Source organism: Talpa occidentalis, unplaced genomic scaffold, assembly GCF_014898055.3.
Source record: "Talpa occidentalis isolate TD23 unplaced genomic scaffold, MPIMG_talOcc4v2.1 talOcc4.7, whole genome shotgun sequence".
In the NCBI taxonomy this organism is placed as follows: Eukaryota; Metazoa; Chordata; class Mammalia; order Eulipotyphla; family Talpidae; genus Talpa; species Talpa occidentalis.
Window position 1 is genome coordinate 53,276,525 of NW_023605083.1, and position 13,801 is coordinate 53,290,325.

The 13,801-nt window shown below is 36.5% G+C and overlaps 1 protein-coding gene across 1 annotated transcript in view; it reads left to right on the forward strand.

Moving 5' to 3' along the window:
- Positions 1 to 13,801, forward strand: part of NCBP1 (nuclear cap binding protein subunit 1) — a 45,500-nt gene that overhangs the window by 26,396 nt on the left and 5,303 nt on the right. The window contains exons 11-20 of the mRNA XM_037494463.2: positions 850 to 960; positions 2,025 to 2,089; positions 3,457 to 3,519; positions 3,758 to 3,832; positions 5,816 to 5,919; positions 7,994 to 8,116; positions 8,963 to 9,065; positions 9,839 to 9,932; positions 10,559 to 10,662; positions 12,432 to 12,546. Coding sequence (XP_037350360.1) covers positions 850 to 960; positions 2,025 to 2,089; positions 3,457 to 3,519; positions 3,758 to 3,832; positions 5,816 to 5,919; positions 7,994 to 8,116; positions 8,963 to 9,065; positions 9,839 to 9,932; positions 10,559 to 10,662; positions 12,432 to 12,546 — 957 coding nt within the window. The remainder of the gene's footprint in view (positions 1 to 849; positions 961 to 2,024; positions 2,090 to 3,456; positions 3,520 to 3,757; positions 3,833 to 5,815; positions 5,920 to 7,993; positions 8,117 to 8,962; positions 9,066 to 9,838; positions 9,933 to 10,558; positions 10,663 to 12,431; positions 12,547 to 13,801) is intronic.

Sequence of the window (13,801 nt, forward strand, 5' to 3'; positions counted from 1 at the left end):
CATAGGATACATGTGTGAAGCTTATGGACTTTTATACTTCTGTTTTATGGTGAAATATTTGTGATGAAAATGAGCATAGCTATAATGTATTAAGATTCACTTTTTACTAATACTGCCCTTTATGTGCTTTCTTAAAAGTACTTAGCCTGTCTTTATAAAACTTGTAAGGATGATCAGGCATAATTGACACATTGATATGTCGATTGAAATGTAGACTATTAGACATGTTTTTAAATCTGTAAAATGTTTAAAAATTCATCAGAATGAAGTGCAGGTGTGTGTGGGATAGGAGTGAGAGCAAGGAATGTAGACCTACTTAGAATTCTAAGTAGGTTGTCCACAAATTATACAGTGTGGAAACAAATTTCTGACCTGTAGACATGCAGAGTTGTCTTGGACTACCAAAAAGATTATGGGGTACTGGTTTCAGGTAGCTATGTACAATGACTTGGCTATCTTCTGTTCACATCCTCAGAGTTTAATAGGGTTTTTAACTACTTACAGGAATGAAACTGATGGATCTGTGACTTCCTTAGTAAACTGAACCTATTTGAATGAACTCTGATACTTTGAAAGTTGGAATTTAATTGCAGTTTTCTGGGAGTATAGAGCAAATAAACGTTTTTTGCATTTTCTTACTTGAGTGAGTTATAGAGACAAAATTTTCATTGCATATTAAATTACAGACCTTTTTATTTTCAAGAGCATAATTTTGAGGATTAAAAAGCAATTTTCTTACTGATTATGAATTCTGTAAAGTTAGAGTTTATGTTTAGAATGTTGAGGTCTTTCTAACAGAAGTGTATAGGTAGTTGTCAAATTAAGTTTTGACTTGTGATTCTTTTGTAGGTGATCTTTGCAGAACTATTTCAACTTCCAGCACCCCCTCACATTGATGTGATGTATACCACACTTCTCATTGAACTGTGCAAACTTCAGCCTGGCTCTCTGCCCCAAGTTGTATCCTTTTCCTTTGTTTCTAAACTTACTTTCTTTGACCTAGTTTTTAAAAATCATTAAATATCTCTGCTTGTAAGTTTAAATCCACTTCATGAAAATAGTTTGGCATTTCTTTCAAAGTTAAACCTATATATACCATACAATAAGGTCATTCCACTCTTAGGTACAGGCTTTGCTTTACTTCATTTTTTTACAAATTGAAGATTTGTGATAGCCTTTTGTCGAGCAAGTCTTCTGGTGCCATTTTTGCTAATAATGTGCTTTATTTCCTGTCTCTGTGTTGCATTTAACTAAGATGTGTACTTACATTTTTAGACATAATGCTGTCACATACTAAATGGACAACGGTATAGTATAAAAACTTTTATACACAGTGGGAAACCAGAAACTATGTGTGACTCACTTTATTGCCATGTTTGCTTTACTGTGGTAGCCTGGAACAGGACCTGTATTATCTCCAAGGTCTGCTTGTATTTACCCAAAAGGAATGAAAGCACATGTACCTGCAAAGACTTGGGCTTTAATGTTCATAGAAATATTATTTGTAATAACCCAAAAGCTGCAAACAATCCAAATATCTGCCAATACATGTGGATAAACAAATTTTATTAGATCTGTAGAATGAAAAACTAGTCGGTAATAAAAAGGACCAAGTTTTTGATGGCAAACAGCCTTGTGAATGAACTGCAAAATAATTATACTGAGTGGAAGATGCCTAACAGATAAGAATTCATACCTTATGACTCCATTTATACAAAATTTTAGAAAATGCAAAGTAATCTAGTAACAGCAAACCAGTATTTGCTTGGGGACATAGGTAAGGAGAGGTAGAATGGAGAGATTACCAAGAAGCGTGGGGAAATTTTGGAGGTGATGAGGACATTCATTATCTTGTTTATACAAGTCAAATTTATTTTACATCTTTGATCTTTTTTACAGAGTTTTGTGGTGTCAATTGTAGGAAAAGATGCTCAACATTAATAATTATATAGACTTGTAGGAAATTTTTTTCTATCACAATTTCTTTTGAAGTAGAGAGTAGTTTTCCTTATCCTCATTCACAGCTTGCACAAGCAACTGAAATGTTATACATGCGTTTGGACACAATGAATACTACATGTGTAGACAGGTATAGTAATTGCTTTACTTCTGTACTGATTGTTAGCAGCTTTTATTCCCTGTGTTTTATAAAAGAATTTGATCAGTAAAACATCTACCTTTTTAAAAATTTCCAAGTTGATTTTCTTTCTTGATAATTCATATAATAATACAACTCATACGTATTGTAATGTAACATTACACTTTCTACTATAACTTTCAATATGAAATGATGCCTGCGCTGAGGTTTAATTGTTTACTTGGGTAAACAACTGTGCTTTGGTACAGTTGTATTTTTTCCCTCTGTAATTGGGTATGTGAGCTGTTAAAATATATTGTACGCTAAGTGCTATGTAGAAACAATCTAATGCAGTAGATTTGTAATGTATAAAAACGTTATTTTTGTTTATAAATAGTCTGCTCTAAAATAGCTTCTACATAACTACACCTTCAAGACTCAATACCAAAGACCATATTGGATTTTTATAGCTTTTTTACTGCATGTCTTTTGTCTCCTTTTGGGTGAGGTCTGTGTGGTCAACTTTATTCTCTGGTATTCTGTCTTCTATCAGTTCCCCAGATCAGATCAGGATAGGTATTGAACACATCTCCAAATCTATCCATGATCTTTCAATTCCACATCTGAAAAGTATCAGTAAGGACTTTCCTATTTCATTGACCTATTAATTTGAGTTGACTCTCTGATTTAAATCATGGATACACGCTGTAAGAGAGTGACTTCTGATTTTTTCCCCCAGTCTAAATTAGCAGTTGTATTGAGCCCCTCCAATTAGGCCATTCATTTGGCAAATATTTATTAGACTCATAATTTCCACAGCATTATGTAGTATACCAAAGTGACCACTTTCTAGAGAGATCAGATGTAATTTTAGGGTAGAAGGTTACTTTGATGATAAATTTTGTTTGCGATGAAAAGGGTATGGCTTGATGAGGAGAAACTAGTACTGCGATTTGTGAAATGTTTTATGTGTGGTTTAATTTTTCTTTTTGTTTATTGTCACTTGTAAAAATAATACACTTCTTAGAATTATGTGAGAATTAAATTATGTAAACATATGTAAGGTGCCTGGCACAAAACAGCCACTCCTGTTTTATATATTACATATATTATATGTCATATGTTTTATATATTATAGCTGTTATTCACTTGAACAGAATAGTGCTGTAGAAAGGCATGAGTTAGGTAGGGCATTATTGTTCGTTCAAGTAGAGGATGAGTTACAGGATTTGCAGAGAAAAGGGTAAGAAAACTGTAGGTGGGATGTGTTTTTCAGTTTTGGAAAAGGGCTTTATCTGTCTGAAGGGTGATGTAAGTTCCTGTTATAAATTTTGGCCAATCACCATTTTTTGTTCATACCCTCCCCCTCCTCTGTATAGGTTTATTAACTGGTTTTCTCATCATCTAAGTAACTTCCAGTTCCGTTGGAGCTGGGAAGATTGGTAAGTGTGTTTTTATGTTTTATCCCTTCTTTCCTTACAGTCTACCATAATTTTGAAAAAAGGTAAAACATCTATTGATAGTTAAGACTGTAACACAAAAACAATATTCATAGTCTAAAATATTAGATATTTGTATGTAAATGAAATAATTCAGATAGAAGCAAACTGTTGTGGTTAGGTATAAGTTAGGTGTAAGTGCAGATTATGTGTAATTTATAAAACTGCATTTCCACGTTAGGTCAGATTGTCTTACTCAAGATCCTGAAAGTCCCAAGCCAAAGTTTGTAAGAGAAGTTCTAGAAAAATGTATGAGGTAAGTTCTTTGTGTTTTCTCCTTAGCTTTGGTCTCCTAATTTGGGGGTAGAAGGAGAAGGATTTTTTTTTTCTCTGTCTGCATTTGTATTGTGTGTCCAGAATATCACTTTTTAAATCCAGGTACCTGTCTGTCTTCCCTTTCAGTTTTTAATGACGATCTAAACTGAAAAAAATCGGCGACATGCCAACTGGATTATATGTGAATTAATCTAGTAAGATTTTTATCAAAAATACTTTGAAATAATTTCAAATTTAATTTCAAAAGTTGCCAGAATTAGTACAAAGAACTCTGTGTTCTGTTCATCTAGAGTCCCTAGTTGTTAAGATTTTATCACACTTGTTCTAATGCGCACTCCTCATTCCCTCCCTCCCCCTCTCTCTCTAGACACACACACCCCTACACACACTACATTAGTCTTTTCTAGACCCTTTGAAAACAAGTTACAGATATAACATCCCATCATCCTTTCACAAGCCATTGTATATACAAACAACAAAGACACTCCCCTACATGACCAGCATAGGGTCATCCAAATCAGGACATTGGTTCTGATACAATAATATAGAATCACACAATCTGCAGATGCTGCTGAAACTTTGCAACCATCCCAACTAGGTCTTTTTCTTTTCTTGCCCAGAATCCTTTCCAGGAAAATATATAGCGTTTACTTGTCATTCTTTTCAGATTCCTCAATCATGAACAGTTCTTTTTCTTTATCGTCATGTCTTTGTCCTACCTTACTTTCTTGGGTTGCTTGATGTATCCTCATGACCAGACTGACGTCTCGCATTGTAGGTACTCTTCTGACTGCATCCCATTGGGAGGCTTAAGAATCCCACACTGGAGATGTTAACTTGACCACCTTGGTCATGTCAGTGTCTGTAGACTTCTTCACCTTAAATTTGCTATTTTTCCCTTTGTAATTGATTAACACTCAAAGGGAGACACTCATATTCTGTGATTCTTATTTAACCTCCACTGACAACTACTATTACCTGACACAACTATGATGAATGCCAAGTGATGACTCTCTTTTTCTATTAATTATTCCACCTACATTTATTAGTTGACATTCTACTGTAAGAAGGAGCTTGCTTTTCTTCCCCATTTATTAATTCCTGTGTTTATCACTTGGAACTAAGGAATTGTGTTGCATTCAGTGGGTTATAATTCATTACTGTTGTTTATTTTGATGCCCCAATTTTCCCTGATTATCCATTGGGAGCTCCTTGAAAAAAGGGCAATTGTTGTGACTCCTGTGTCCTTTAAAAAAATATTAATGTCCCCCTCCATGCATTGAGCATTTTTTTCTTCCTGACACAAGATAGTCCAGGTTTACCCTGTGCTTCCTTGCCCCTCTCCTGGAATCACTTATCTATTCAAGGAGCCCATATTTCCATAGTGGAGTTTGGCATCTAGAAGCCAAGATCTGGACAATTGATGTTCCCTTTTACTATTGGTGTGTCATTGGTTCCGGGCCCTCTAGATGACAAAGGTGGTGAATGTATTTATACACATGCATACATCTTCAGCTATTTCTGCCTGTGTGGCTGTATGCATTCCTCCAATTTCAGCCTCTAATATCTCATTTTCTTTCCAGCCATCTTATTTTCCATAATTTTTAAGTAACTTCTTAGACAGTAAGAAACTTGGTGTACATTAGCATCTGTGTTTATTTGCTACAAAATAACCAGTCTCATAACCACACAGACTCTCTCCTCAACCCCACTGTCACCACCCCACATCCTTGACCACCTGTTTGGTCAACCCACTACTCCACACCTAAGTACAAAGCAATGAATTTTGAGTTTTGGCATGCTGGCTTAGACAAGTTTAAAGGATTTGTTTTCCACTTTTACTATTTGGTTGTCAGCTGAGTGAGTCCAGGGTGTTAGAAATAGTGATTTTCTGGGTAAGTTATAATTACCAAAGAATGAAACTGATGAACAATGTTTTCTGAGGCTCTTACTTGTATTGTAGGTTGTCTTACCATCAGCGTATATTAGATATTGTTCCTCCTACATTCTCAGCTCTATGTCCTGCAAACCCAACCTGCATTTACAAGTTTGGAGATGAAAGTAGCAGTAAGTAATAAAAATGTCTTTTTTAAAGTGCCAGTGAAAGCATTCTCTGAAGTCAGTTACTTAAGGTGGCAAAAGTGTACTCTTTTGGTTTATGCATGTCATTCTGCCTTTACATTTAATGGATGTAAGATACTAATCTTTAGTGGTCACTGGTAGTTAGGTGTAGAGATTTTTCAGATGGTACTGAAAACAGCTCCTCTGTGAGTCTTCAATTTCTGTTTTATAGCAGTTCATTGCATCTTGAAATTTGCTCATCTCCCTTGCCTTCTCATAGCAATCCTTGGCTCTCCACCTATGCCTTTGACTATACTCATTTGGTCCCAACACAAGAACACTTCCTATGCTATTATGTCACTTAATCCACAAAACAACTCTGAGAAATACATTGTTTGTTTATACCAACTTTATAATGAGAAAATGACTAAAAAAAGGAAAAGCCATGGCAAGATCTCATCTGAGTGGTAGAGCCCAGATTCATATCCAGGTATACTAACCCAGCAGCCATACTGCTAACCACTGTGCCTTCCTGAGAAAGCTTAATGAGGCACTTACAAGTGCCAAGTTTGCATTTTGTCTTAGAGTGACTCACAAAATCATAAGACACTATCTTTGATATCAGAGAACTTGAGCTTTGTTGGACATTGAGCATTTTTTTTAACCCATAGGAACAACTCACCCTAATATTTAAGGCACTTAACAGTTGTTCCTGACTGGGTCTTATAAAATAATTGGGAAACAACACCCCAAGAAACTAATAATTAAGCTTATGCTTAGTTTTATATTTTGAGTATGTTTCATTTCTTCCCAGTGGACCTTCACTTCTTCTGTGCTCTTAGCTCTTGACTTTGCCTTTGTTGGGGCTGTCTTGGGATAGCCCTTTCTGTTTCCAGTTCCTGTTCTCTCTGGGGCCTAGCCCAAACTCCCCTTGTAAATATTTTTTAATTAGCAAGCCAGTTTTGTATTGCTGTCTGGCTACCTATGTGAATATCTTGGTTCCCCACCTGGATGTAGACTCCTCAGTGGCAGGGGATTCTTTTTTTCTTCTCCACCTTTTTAGGGACAAGTACACAGCACATGTGGCCTATATTTGTTACCTTTGCCTACCTTAAAGTAGGTTTTCTTTTTTTTTCCTTTTTTTTTTTTTTTAAAGATTTATTTATTTATGCATACAAGAGCTGGGGTACAGGCCAGAGGTGCTGGGTGGGGTGTGTGTGGGAGGATTCACCAGAGACAGAGTGGGGAACAGAACAGGCAGATCAACTGAAGTACATTGCTGTGGGGAGCAGCGGGCAAGTCAGAAGAGGTCTGCTGCACCATGTGGGTTGCTCCCTGGCTGGCCAGGGATTGAACTCGTGCTGCAGAGTCTGCGGACAGCTTCATAGGTTGCGTCTTAACCCCTTGCGCCACCAGGGAGGCCCAAAAGTATTTAATGTATTTAATGTAGTTATTTCACAATTGCTCTGGTGATGGCTTACACAATATACCAGCACAAAGTTTATACATAGGGACTTGACAGGTATCACCCAACAGAAAACATGTGGAGTCAAAGCACATGAATATCTGGCTTATGTAGTTCAATTGTATAGACTCAGCAAAAGAGAAAAGCAAAAATATCCTAAATTTGACAGACTACCCCTTCTTCAAGGTCAGACTTAATTTCCACTATCTCACGGGAAAGAAGGTAGGGGGGCATTGGCAAAAATGAAAGAGAAATAACATTGATTCACAGCTTCTTGGCTTACAAGAGCCTTCGAGATTTAAGGACTGTAAAGTATAGTTGAACTATATCCATATTTCCCCTCATACCTGAGGAAAAACAAAACCCCTTGTAATCTGAATTTCACTTAGCTTTGTATTCCTAAGTGTCAGAGTATCAAAATGAGAATTATTTCTTACACTTTCTTTTAAGTGAAAAACCATTGACCTACTAAATGACACGTTCATATGTATCTTCAGACACATCAATATTGATGTTGGGATAAAGAGTATTCTATTTTGAAAGAAAAGGAGTTGTTTGACTATTTGCATGAAGAGACTCAAAACCTGACCTTCCTCTCTGCTGTTCTGTACTTAGATTCCCTTCCTGGACATTCTGTTGCCCTTTGTTTAGCTGTTGCCTTTAAAAGTAAAGCAACCAATGATGAAATCTTCAGCATTCTGAAAGATGTACCAAACCCTAACCAGGATGACGATGATGGTAAGTGAATTAAATAATTTGAGTGGAACTATGGGTAGGTTAAAGTATAACTCTGGCACATGAGTTTTTCTTAAATCTCAGTGGATGCTCATAAAGCAATATATTCATTGGGTCTCTTCAGCCTGTCGGTTGTTACCTCTATATTTCCCCCTTATGTAAAAAAGATCCTAACACCCTGTGAAATAGCTACATTAAATACAAAAGAAGATATACTGGAATGCAGATCCCACATTCCGTGCTTGTACTTAGAGAGGTTCTTGAACAGAAAGACATGTTATATTATGAAGTTGAATGTTTTCTCCAAATTAAGCTTTTAATAATAATGTTTAACACTTAGTAAGTATGTATCTTGTAATTTCAAGCAAAACTCCTAGTATTTTTTTCTGGCAAGAGTGGGAGAATTGACAAAATAATTTAATAAGTGTACCTGAATCAATAAATGGATAAAGACAAGGTGATGAAGAGGAACTTGCTTTACATACATTAAAACATTATTTTTTTTTAAAAATACAATAAATAAAACAATATGGTACTGGCCCAAAGAGAGATCAGTAAAACAGGAAAACACTACTGGGTAACCATTTGGGGGGAATTTTTGTTGTTGTTAGACCTGTATATTAGGCTATTTATTACTAAGATTTTGTTTGGATTTTTTATGTTTAGTTTTTTTTATTTTGAGTGTTTAAAACCAGTAGTGTTTTATTGTCAATTAGTATTGAAAGACATTGTATGAAGTCTGACTTAGTATTTAGATGTCAGCATGTTATCTGTTTAGCATTCCAGGTGAGGGGCCAAGGAATTCCTATACTTAACGTTTCCCTGTCTTACTGTGGAATCGTTTTTCAGATGAAGGATTCAGTTTTAATCCATTGAAAATAGAGGTCTTTGTGCAGACTCTGCTACATTTGGCAGCCAAATCACTCAGCCACTCCTTCAGCGCTCTCGCAAAGTAAGTACAAGAACACTTAGCCTTACTTGGAGGTCTGAACTTTGCTTTGTGAATATAAATAGCATAGTAACTTTTACCTAAAATTGTTGGAATGTGCAGACCCTAGTAACAGTGTTATCATATAATATGATAGACTGTTTTGGTTTGTGGTTTCCCATGGCTCCTGTCAGTGTGTACAGTTTGTGTACATAAAATGTACTTTTTGCACATAGATCTTTAGAGAACCTGGTGAAAAAACTGTCCATAGGTCAGTCACATATGTATAGTCAAGAAGTTCCCACCCTAAGCATCTTCCTAGAGGAAGGTAAGCAGAAATGAGAGCCAACTATAGTTGGCAACTAGAAATGCAGGTTTATAACTCATCAGACAGTTCAGAAAAAAAAGGTATAGATATTCCCCCAGCCAAACAGTGAAACTGGTCTCCTTAGCCCTTTGCAACTTCCAAGTCTATTATTTGCAGGTTTCCTACAGGACTTACAGTTAGAATACTTAACCTGTATTTGCAGAAGACTCCTCAGTCTTTACCTATTAGGTACAACTGAACTGTAGTCCTGAGTTAACAATACTGTAAGGTAAATCTCTTAAGATTTTTGTGACCAAGTCCATGCAATCTAAATTCCTAATCAGATCTCTTATATCTTTAATGGTTTTAATGTTTGGTTATTTTGCATTTATATATATCACACTGTAAATTGTGTAACATTGAAAATATTATGAAAACATTAAAATGCTTAATGAAAGTTTATGTTTCTTTCACACCATCTTCCCAAAAGGTTTCATGAAGTCTTCAAAACTCTAGCTGAAAGTGATGAGGGAAAGCTACATGTTTTAAGAGTTATGTTTGAGGTCTGGAGGAACCATCCACAGGTAAGAAGATATAAAAATAAGGCAAATATACCATTGTTTTGCTTTATAAAACATGAAATTTGATTCTACCTAAAGAATAATTTTAAAATCTGTGCAAGTAACGATGTTTGATCCATTCTTTAAAGGAATAAGAGTTCCTGTTGCTTGGAAGATTCTACCAGTTGGGTAGGAAATAGATATCAAATATATTCAGTTTCTACAAATAAGCTCTAGATTTCACAAACCTCAACATGTTGTTTTCATACCGTATGTTATAAAGAGGCATTGAAATAAATTTTAACATATTTAAGACTTTTTAACAAAACATGCTTATATTTTTAAATTTTAGTATTTTTAGTATACAATGGAAATTGTATATTTCTGTATATAATTGAAAAATTTTTTTAAGTTACTATTTTGAGTTTTTCTTTTCATTCAGTCAACCTTTATTGGTGTTACAATATTTTTACAGTAACTAGCAAAACCAGAGGGCACAATAAATCGTAAGACATAATGGTTAATTGGTTCCCTAACTAATGAAAATGAATTTCACAGCCCTATTTTATTTTTATAGCAAAGGGAATATTGTGACCTATATATATATATAAGTGTGCTTTACCTTGTTAATTAACTTCTTGTCATTGCAGATGATTGCTGTACTAGTGGATAAGATGATTCGTACACAGATTGTTGATTGCGCTGCAGTAGCAAATTGGATCTTCTCTTCAGAATTATCTCGTGACTTTATTAGGTACTATTCTCTAAGAATTGGTTTAAATTTGGCCTTTCATACATAAACACCAAATTCTGGTCGACCAAGTTGATAGAACATTGATGGTCCGATCTTGTAGAATTGATCTTGGCAAAGATTCCCCGGCATTGGAAACACACAGCCAGTCAGCTTGCAGTGTTCCTTAGGGACATGTACTTAAACATTGAATCAGGACTCAACCAGTCAAGTAGAAATGCTGTTAAAGGGTTCAGACTACTGGTAGAAAAGCTCAGGCTGTGTGTAAGGGTCCCACTTAGACAAAAGTGGTATGTCGGGGAGAGTTCCAACTCCAGTGGAACTTAGAAAATCACTGTGGACTAAGTACACACTTTGAAGGGGTTGGGAAAGCTTGGTGGGCATCTGGATATCTCCTTAGGTACGGAGGGAAGTCTCATTTCAATCATAAAAAATCCTGGTTTTAATTCAAAAGATCTAGACCTAGCCCTCCTAAAGGAAAGAGACTCTCATTGAGTTTAATTCTTATTCATGAAGTTGAAGTCACAGGCTTTATAACTAATCAGGACAGGGATAGCAGGAGTTGACGAAAAACAAGAAACAAAGGAAAATTACTTGCAGAGACAGAAAAACCCGTCATAGCCTTTATACTCTGCATTATATCTGTTGTTGGCAGAGGATGTTGGACTGAAATAAACTGAATTCTTAGGCCAAAAGGTGTATCCTACAGTTATAGCAGCCAAGTTGGTATTCACAAATAAAGGCAACAAAAAAGACTCAGATTTGCAAACTCTTGGAAAACTGGCCACCTACTTAGGTATATTGGCCATTATCCTTAGTGATAGCATTTGTAACTCATTTAATCCTCACAACACCTCCCTAGAGGGGCTCCATTATTGTCCATACTTGAGTTTTTGCTTTGGTTTGGTGGGTTTTTTTTGTGTGGTTTTTTTTTTGTGTGTGTGGGACCCTCGCCAGTGGCCAGGGATCGAACTGACGCTGCAGAGGCTGCGGGCAGCCTAGCAACCCAGCGCTCAACCACTGCGCCACCAGGGGAGGCCCAAACTTAAGTATTTCGAACTCTGCAAAACTTGTTCACTCCTTCCAGAGTTTAAGTATTCTGTTCTTATATCCTTCCTGCCAACATTCTAGACTTTTCAGTATTATAAACAGATTGTTTTATTACCTTCCCCTTAAACTGTCATTATCCTCCCCATATCCTGTGGCTAGGAGACCTAGTTTATAGACAGGAAAGTCGTTAAGAAGCTACTTCAAAAATATAAAGTGTTTATGTAACATTTTAAAGCACCTACAAAGGTGATTCTGGTACTTGAACAATTTGCTGATAAGGAAGTTTACATCTAAATATACATCTTCTTAAAGCCCAGAAGTTGATAGCTATTATAGCTAATTAGTTTCTTAAGGTTTGAGTATATGCTAATTAAACAGTATAATGCATGTGAAATGAGCCTCAAATTAGGTTACAAGAAATTCCAATGCTAGTGTTAAAAATTAGGGGCGGAGGAGAGAAGGGGAGGGGAGTCTTTTTCCCCCCTCCCCCACTAATTTTAGTGTTTTTTCTGGTTTGCCATTTCATTTCAATGGTTATATACACATACCTTCTATGTGAGTCTAGAAGGGGATGAATAAAGTGTTACCGAAGGAAAAAATGACTAATTATGCCCAAAGAGTAGAAGGCCATATCAAACCTTAAGAATAAATGGATTGTAAAAGTTGTGAGTTCTTATTTTCTATAAGCACAGTATAACGTATATATACCATATTACTTTAAGATTGTTTGTTTGGGAAATCTTGCATTCCACCATTCGTAAGATGAACAAACACGTTCTGAAGATCCAGAAAGAACTAGAAGAAGCTAAAGAAAAACTTGCAAGGCAACACAAACGGGTAAGTCTTGGGTTAATTTGTAAGTGATCAGAGAAGGCTTACCACCAATTTTTGAGACTATTCAAAATTCATTACTTTGGTGGTATCTTTTTCTGAGGTCAAACTACAGAGCAGTTGACAGCACTTTATACATCTCCACTTCTACATAGTTTGCATGGTGAACCTGCTTATTAGGAAGCCTCACACCTTCGTTTACATCTTTGGATCAGCTGCATGTTCACCCTCCCCCGCAGAGGAGAAAGGGCACTTGTATTTCTATGTAAGGGTTCCTCGTGCAAGAGGGGAAGGAGGGAAAATAATTGCTGATGTTTACCATGCTGCACTACCGGGGGTGGGGTGGGGTGGGGTGTGGGGGGGTGGCGTGGCCAGTGAGATTTCCCATTTATAGCCATGGAGGGGGTAGGGTCTGCAGGGTGGGTAAGCGGTGAGCTGATTGTGTTCTGTGATTTAGAATAACCCTAGTATACATCATGACTATATTTACCAAAATAGAAAAACAAGTTTAAAGACTTCCATGACCTATATAGCAAGTTGAGTCAGACTCCATACAGACATACATTTATGCAAACACACTCCAAAAATAATGCAAGGTAAATAGTGTCATCACCATTGTTTATGTGTTTAAACTGAGAAGATAAACATTGGCTTGCTCCAGATTACATGGCCATTGACAGAGCTAGGATCTGATTCAGGTCTGTCAAGCTCTAGGCTTTTTCTCCTGCTATACTGGTCTGCAGATAGGGTATCCAATGTGGTGACTGGTAGCCACATATATACCTTTAAGTCATTTAAAATTCAGTTCCTTAGTTACTCTAAGTGATCAAATAGTCTAGTGGCTAGAGATTTTTGTAATGGGCAACAAAGATTTAATGTGACATTTCCCCCTTCTCAAAGAGCTATTGGACAGGCTCTGTAGAGCCTTGCCTTACTGTGGAATTAGGAAAAGATGGACATGTATGTAGTTGCCTTAAGGCAGTGCCCATAGTGGTTCTGAGAGGTAAAAACAGTTCTTTGAAAACAGTGGATTGATAATTTGCTTAAAATAGAAGAGACTATCATGGTGGGGGGGGGGCATCAAATAAGCTTTGAGGTTTGGTAAGCCCTCCCTTCTGGCTTAAAAGAACTTTACTATGTAACACACCTGGAGTCAGGTTCTGGCTCTGCCCCTTGTTGCCTGGGAAAGTCCTCCAACTGCTCAGCCTAGCCTATCCCTATCTCTTATTTATTAAATAGTGTGTCTTGTCTTGTTTTTCTT